Raw genomic sequence first — 7,952 nt, 5'->3', positions numbered from 1 at the left:
CGCTGCAACAAGACCCTCCCGGTGGCATTCAAGGTGAGACACCCCCTCCCGCCGCCGACGCCGCCGCCGCTGCCGCCGCTGCCGCTGCCCGGGGATGCCTCCCCCCCGCGCCGCGCCGCGCCGCGCTTCCTTCCCGCAGAGCCGCCTCTGCCCCCCGCCCCGGCCCGCAGGGGCTTCGCTGGCCCCCAGCCCGCAGTGCCTGCTGTGACCCCCCCCAGCCCGCAGGGGCTGCGCTGCCCCCCCAGCCCGCAGTGCCTGCTGTGACCCCCCCCATCCCGTAGGGGCTTCGCTGACCCCCCAGCCCGCAGGGGCTTCGCTGACCCCCCCAGCCCGCAGTGCCTGCTGTGACTTCCCCATCCCGCAGGGGCTTCGCTGCCCCCCCAGCCCGCAGTGCCTGCTGTGACCCCCCCCAGCCCGCAGGGGCTTCGCTGCCCCCCCAGCCCGCAGTGCCTGCTGTGACCCCCCAACCCGCAGGGGCTTCGCTGCCCCCCCCCCCCCCCCCCCCGTCCTGCAATGCCTCCTGTGACCCCCCCACCCGCAGGAGCTTCTCTGTCATTTGTGTCCCCCCCCCCCCCCCCGATCCTGCAGTGCCTTCTGTGCCCCCTGTGTCCTGCAAGAGCTTCTGTGTCGTCCCCCCACGGTCTGCAATGACTCCAGTGCCCCCCATCCTGCAGGGGCTTCTCTGTCCCCCGGGCTGCAGTGCCTCCTGTGCCCCTCATCCCTCAGGGGCTTCTCTGTCCCCCTCCGTCCTGCAGTGCCCCCTGTGCCCCCCCAGCATGAAATGCTTCCTGTGATCCCTAACTTGCAGGGGCTTCTCAGCGATGTCCCGTCCCCCCACGCCCCCGGCCCTCCCCGGCCTGCAGTGTCTCCTGTGCTCCTTGTGTCCTGCAAGGGCTTGTGTATCCCCCCGTCCTCCTGTGCCCCCCCTGCCTGCAGGGACTTCTTTACCCTCCCCAACCCTCAGGGGCTTCTCTGCCCCCCCCGGCCTGCAGTGACTCCTGTGGCCCCTGTGTCCTGCAAGGACTTTTGTGTGTCCCCCTGGGCTGCAATGTCTCCGGTGCCCTCCCGGCCCACAGGGGCTTCTGTGCCCCCCCCCTTGTCCTGCAATGCCTTCTGTACACACCCCACCCCCACCCCACCCTCCAAGTCTTGCAGTGGCTTCTGTATCCCGTCCTTGTCCTGCAGCAGTGCCTCCTGTGCCCCCCCTGTGTCCCCCCCGCCCCCGTCCTGCAGTGTCTCATTGCTTCCCCTGTCCTGCGGTAGCTTCTGTGCCCTCTATCCTGCTGTGCCTCCTGTCCCCCCCTCTGTCCTGCCAAGCCTCTTTGCTCCCCCCCTGCACTCCAACGCCTCCTGTGCACCCCCTGCGGTGCCTCCCAATCCCCCCCTCATCCTGCAGTGACTCCTGTGCCCCCCATCCCACAAAACCTCCCAATCCCCCCCCCGTCCCACAGTGTCTCCTGTGCCCCCCATCCTGCAAAGCCTCTTCTGCTCCCCCTGTCCCGCAGTGTCTCCTGTGCCCCCCATCCTGCAAAGCCTCTTCTGCTCCCCCTGTCCCGCAGTGTCTCCTGTGCCCCCCCATCCTACGATGCTTCCAGTACCCCCCGTAATTCTTGCTCTACCCTCCTGCCTTGCAGTGCCTGCTCTGCCCCCCCCCCCCCCCCTTGCAGCAGCTCCGGTACACCCCCCCTTGCCGTGCACCCCTCTCCCTTTCCCACCCACCCCGCCAGCACAGCACGCACCCCAGGAGCCGTCCCGTTATCTCCATCCCTGTGGGGCATTGCCAGCCTGTCCCCCCCCGCAGCTCCTGGGCACCCTGTGCCCCCCTCGAGACACCCTCACCTCCCCACAAACTGCTTTCCTGGGTTTTCAGGGTTTTTTATAAAAAAACCCCTTTCCCTCCCCAAGGAAGGGGGCATTCACCCGTCTGCCAGAGCTCAGTGTGGGGGTGTAAAGTGGGTGCCCCCTTACCCCCAAGACTAGTACTTCGCCCGCCGGGGTGCCCCTGCCTCCCTCCCTGCTCCCGGGGGTGGGACCGGAGGATTTGGGGTGGCTTTGAAGCGTCCTGGGGGTGCTGAGGCCCGAGGGTCAGACTGGGGGCACTGATGTGAGAGCTTTGCCCCCCTACCTCAGAGGCAGCCCGGGCTGGGCTGGGACTGGGCATGGGGGGGACGGGGGGACTCCTGGGGAGGGGGGTCGGGGTCCCTCCACTTCTCCTGGTGGACAAGCGAGGAAGTGTCTGGCCAGAAGGCGCTCTCCTTGGCAGGGCTCTCACGGTTAAATAATAAATACCACCCCGATCTGCACCGGGGATGCTGCTTTTAATTTTCTGTCTATATCCCCATGGCGCGCTAACGAGAGGAAAAGATTTTTTTAAAAAAACTGTAATAATAACAACAATAATTGCATGCTTTAAAGCAAGCCCTTTTCCTCCCCTAGCGATATTTGAAAGCATCCTCTCCCGGTTTTTTTCTCTCCCGTGGCTTTGGTAGGGAGAGGATGATGGCTCGGGTGTCCCATAGCACCTGCCGGAGCGGGGTGTGGGGGCAGAGCCGGGGTGGGGGGGGGGGGGCCTGTGAGAATCTCAGCGCTCCCACACCCGCTGCGTGAAAAATAACACGCCTGGAAATCCCTCGCAAGGTGGAAGAGTTTGGAAACGGTCTCATCCAGCGCGTTTCCAGAACGTGGCCTTGTTCTTGTGTTTCCCGATTGCTAGCTACGTTATCATGGCCGTTTATCCGGGACAAAAATTAGTAGAAGCGGTTCAATGAGCTGGCTTTAAAGTGACTGGTGATAACGATGAAGCTTTTCTTCGAAAATGTAGTAGGGATGCGGATGAGAGTTGACTAAAGCTCCCGTGTGTGGGGGAAGCAGCCCGGAGAGCCTGGAGCTGCAGAGGAACCCTTTGCACGGGGCCCGCTCGTGCAGGTCGCCATGGGTGAAATAAGTAAAAATAGGAGAAAAATAAGGTGTCTTCTGTTTTCGTGACTCGGCGCAGCGCTAGAAGGCTCTTTAGGTGTGGATCACAGCGGTTCTGATTTCACGGGGGGCTTCGGGGTGAGGAGGAGGAGCTTTTGGAGAACTGTGATTATAATTTAATTGAGCGTTAGATGAGGTTGGCGTTGCAGTCACTCTCTACGGAAGGGAGGCGAGAGCTCGTGCATTATCGTAGCAGCGTTGCTGTTTTCATTTGAAACCTCTGAGCCTTCTCCTACCTTAGAGCAATTCAAAGGATGCGGTCGCAGTTCATTAGAATAAGGGAAAGATCTAAACGAAATCTTAAAGTATTTAGAATATGATTACAATAAGAATACTTACATGTGATAAAAGGATAGAAAAAGGTCTAGCGCATTTCCAAGTCTTTTTTGTGTGGGTATATTTATACACGTCTTATATTTGGGTCCTATATTGCTGACCGGGAGGTATAGATCTGACCGATTTACTGATGCATCGGGAGCGTGCGTTGCCCCTTACACCCCTTCTGCGTCTGTGCTTTCTCACGCAGCGTGCGATGCCTACTTTTTAACGTATGCCAAAGATACTTACACCCTTATTCAGTGATAAATTAATTTGGAACTGAGTTGAAATAATTCTGACCGCTGGCGAAAATTTATTTCATTTTTCAAATGTATCTTGCGTGCAGCTCTCCAGTACTTTCAGACCCCGGATCTGCACGTATCAGACAGCGAAACACTTGACTGTGATAGAACAGAACGGGAATTATCTCTGGAAAGGGGGGAAAAAGAGGCAGATTTGGGCTATAGAAATCTCGGCTAAACAGTAACTTGAAAGTAAAATAGCTCACAGACAACACACTTTCTGAAGTTTTATTGGCAATAAATAATATGTTGATGATAATGTTTTGAGTGGTGTGTTAAGTGTGCCATAATTCTCGCAGAGATTTCTAGTTAAAAAGTACTCTGGATATAGCACTGTTTTAATTTAAAAAAAAACAGATATAAATCATACGCAGGAGAGGAAGTTAGTTATAAACAGTGCTGGGGTTGATTATATTTTTTTGAAATAATGCTGGATTAGTATTAGATTTGAAGTTTAAGTATTCATATTTACACACACTGGGGAGGGAGTCTGAGTGTAGTAACTAGTGAGATTGTAAATTCAAACTGCTTTTGTGGGGAAGGGTATTAGATGTGCCTATTTATATAGTTCTAACTATCTAGTGATATTCCAGCATAAAATAAATAGATCTTCTGCACCCCGGTCTAAATCATGTTCGCTTCTTAATCTTAATAGCCAGCAGTGCTTTATTTGAGTAGGGTCGTCAGAATTTGACCCTCTGTTTATGCGTCTGCCTGGGAGATTTTACTGAAATTTGCCACCTTAGATGTTACGAGTGGCTTCTGTGTGATGCTGATAGTAGCAAAGAGTCTTAGTGGACCTAAAGGCAGGGGGGAAAAAAAGGGATGTGAAGACTAAAACCTCTCCCCAGTAGCACCACAGTAGTTCGGGGGCTGTCAGCATTTCCAGTCCAAATCCCAAATTTCAGAGTTTATAACTCAGCTGTTTTAAATAGCTTCAAGCTGAAACCTGCTGTATAAATTGTCAGCCCAGATGTATATTTTGAAACAAAAAGTAGTGCAAATCAGTTATTCTGTTTTAAGTTACAGAACATTAAAATATTTTTAATAGTATCAGATGCTCTTTTGGCAATCGCTGGAAAAGGCGTCCTCGATGCCGAGGATTTTGCATTCAGAGGCCGTTGGAATTGAGTGTTTTGCAAGAAAAGTCGTTGAAGTGGCAGATATCAATGTTTGAGAGGAACTATTTAGCGTGTACACTAGGTGGTTTTTTTTTTTTTGGAAACAAGCATTTTACTCGGCAGAAAGTCGTAGTACCTGCTGTTGGATAGTAGTTCTGCTTCGTGCTTATAACTTCCGTCTTTAGGGTACATACTCTGGCCAGTTCAAATCCCACTGGACCGAAACTGGGCAAACAGGTTGCCTAACCAGACGAGAATGGTGTTATGCAAAAAATACATAGTTATTTTCAACTGGTAAGAATTGGTTTGGTTTTACTTTGTGGCTTCATCTGACTTCACGTACCTTTTTGAGCTTTATTTAAAAAAAAAAAAAAAAAAGCAAAGGCAAAATCTACCTTTAATCAGCAAAATGTGTACGTAGTTTAATATGGAAAAGAAAAGAATAGGTAAGGAATGTGCACTGGGGCTACTTTTAATCTTTGATTTTTTACACAGTCCTTATTCATTTTCGCAGTGCACTTACAATGCTCTTTCTAAGAATATGTAAAGAATTCTGGATTGATACATCATAGCATAAAATTACCAAATCGAGGGTTATACCGACAGCCTTTCAGTAGGTAAAGTTACTTTTTAACATGCTCAAAATGACGTGGATTTCTCCAGGTTTCAAAGTTGTTTGGCAAAGCTTTTTTCTAACTCGTGCTATTAGATATGTGTGCGATAGTCCTCATGGCAAAAAAGTATGAAATTATGAAAAGAACAAGGTTTTGCATAGCAGGGGAGCTTTCCATGGAATAGGACTTTATTAGCCAAAGCTTTGATTTTCGCCCCTGATTTCAGTTTGTCTTTTCCTTCGCTCCTCTCCTAAGGAGGGGAGTAGCGCAATTGCATCATGCTGCATCAGAAAGCGGCTGCGTTTCATTAACGATGCAGTTCTTGATGAGGTGCCATCAGCCCAGGGACTCCGGCCGCGGCACGTGTGCTTTCAGGCACTGACAAATTGAAGTGACATCGCCGAGTGGAAGGGGTAGGGAAGAAACCTCTGAAAAGCATTGAGGGGTGTGTGTGTGTGTGGGGGGCCTTTTAAGAGGTTTTGCCCCCTCCTGCCCAGGTGCTGCGAGCTTGTCCCCGTGTCAGGGAGGGAGAGGTGATGCTGTGGCTCTGCTCAGCTAGAGAGGAGGAGGTGAGCTGAGGCTGCAGTCATTTCACTCCCTCTTCCGAGGCCCCCGGCAGACTCGCACTTCCTCCTGTGCTCTTGCCGCCTTTGCATTTCTGGAGTTGACGTGATTTTTGTTTATTTCTATTTTGTTTCGTGAGATATAAAAAGCAGAGGTTGCAGCTCCCCTGGATGCTAATGTGAACGACAAGACTGTCCGGAGATAAGGGGTTCTATCGCAAACTGGGAAGGGAGTGTTTTATAAGTAGTCTCAAGCCCCTTGCTTTAGAGTTTAAGCCAATATTCATTTATTAAGTGTTAGAGTCGGCTCTGTAATCCCTTCAGCAGATTATTATTTGCTTATTATTTATTATTCCTTACACCTCGCTTTGAAGCTGTCAGTCCCGGTTGCCGTCAGACCCAAGGCAGTGAGCTGGTGGGACCTCAGATCTTATCCACAGCCGTGGTTCCTGTGTTTTTATGTTCAGGGCCGTTCATATCACTTTAAAGTAAAATCTTTGCTTGATAGACGGAGACTTCACAGTAGTTTGTGGCAAAACTCTGTTTTCAGTTTTGGGTGGTATTGCCTGGTGTTTTATGGCAACACAGAAAAGCACCAGGGCAGATCCTTTTTATACAGCATTGCAGCTTTGTTTTCTTCTTTCTCTTCAATGCTTCTTTTAAATAAGATGAGCTATAATTTTCAGTAATATAGTCTATTTTAAATAGTTCCAGATTTTGCATACCTTTGTCAAAAAATTTTGTTGTTTTAGAGCAATGCTGTACAGTGCACTGGGCCACATAACGCTCTCCTACATATATATATATATATATATTCAGAACTCCTCATTCTTTCCACTTAATTAATATTAAAGTGCAACCTGCAATTATTAGTTTCAGACAGGATCATTTATGGGAAAGACATTTCAAGCCGGGCTTATGACAAAATGTAATATATGTTACAGGAGACAGAATTAAATTACCCTGAAGAGTAGAAAAAGTTATATCTGACCATGTAAACTGGTAGAAACTGCAAGGGGACAGACTTCGTATCTCGAGAGTACTTTTTTTTTCAAGTTAGAGCTCAGACATGCAATGTTTGTGAATCTCTTTTTGTTATAAATTTATTATTTCCAGCATCAGTATCAGCTAACTGGGCAAAAGGAAATTATTTTCCTGATACTTTTGTGGACCTTTTTTACCCCATGTGAAGAAACGTGCGTATTTTCTTCCTCGAAACTTAGTATTCCTGTTTATTTTTACTTTAAAAAATCAGGGTGCAGTAACACTGTGGGTATTCCTGGTGTTTCCAAATTAGAAGACAGTAGCTGTCTGCTCTGTGGCGTTTATCTGATGAGGTGTTGGAGGTCTACACAACCGCTGAAGCATAAAAGCGAGACTATCAGCCAGCTGAAACATAAGGAGAACGACTTTGATATCTTCTGTTCCCCCATCCTGGAATTTGAGGGAGGTATCAGCTCTAACCACGCGCGACTCTTGCGAGCGCTAGGAAAATGCACGCGCCTGCGAGGAAACCCAGCCTTTGTTTTATATTGCATCTGTAAGAGTTTGAATCCCAGCCACGGAGCGCTCCATCGCAGCGGCGGGATGGGTGGAGAGCTGTGTCTGCTGGTGCCCCCGCTGCCGCTCCTGGGATGGGCGGCTGGAGGGGTTTCTCCCTGGCTCCAAGCTCTGGGGTCGGGGTGATGGGTGCAACCAGCAGCGAAGCCGAACCGAATCTGGGTGCTAGGGCTGCTGATAGTAATTTCGGACTTTCCATTCCAAATGCGCTGCCGCCGTATAATTTATGGATACGAGCCATGCCTCATGTTTTCTTGCCGCTCACTGGTTGCTCAGAACAAAGTTGGCCTTCAGGAGGCATTAAACCATACACTCTACATAAGGATGTTGAATGTTTCTGAAGCAATGTAACAAAGAAGAAACTCCCTATTAGGCTCTGAGAAAGGGAGACAATACAAGATGTTTCTTTGTTTGATGTGGCACTTTGTTCTGTGCTCAGCTAATACATGACTCCTCGCCGCAGCGGGCTGGAGAAGCTGCCACAGGGCTTTGTAACGA

At 50.3% G+C, this 7,952-nt stretch overlaps 1 protein-coding gene across 5 annotated transcripts in view; it reads left to right on the top strand.

The window, feature by feature from the left end:
• The window catches only part of RUNX2 (RUNX family transcription factor 2), a 155,987-nt gene that overhangs the window by 63,874 nt on the left and 84,161 nt on the right, over positions 1 to 7,952 (top strand). For all 5 annotated transcript variants that reach the window (XM_074154128.1, XM_074154127.1, XM_074154126.1 and 2 more), the window contains one exon: positions 1 to 33. This exon is cut by the window's left edge. In XM_074154128.1, the coding sequence (XP_074010229.1) occupies positions 1 to 33 (33 nt within the window). The remainder of the gene's footprint in view (positions 34 to 7,952) is intronic.

The sequence above is a fragment of the Numenius arquata genome, chromosome 9 (assembly GCF_964106895.1).
Source record: "Numenius arquata chromosome 9, bNumArq3.hap1.1, whole genome shotgun sequence".
In the NCBI taxonomy this organism is placed as follows: Eukaryota; Metazoa; Chordata; class Aves; order Charadriiformes; family Scolopacidae; genus Numenius; species Numenius arquata.
Note: the sequence above shows the minus strand (reverse complement) of the source record. Positions and strands in the feature narration are given on the sequence as shown.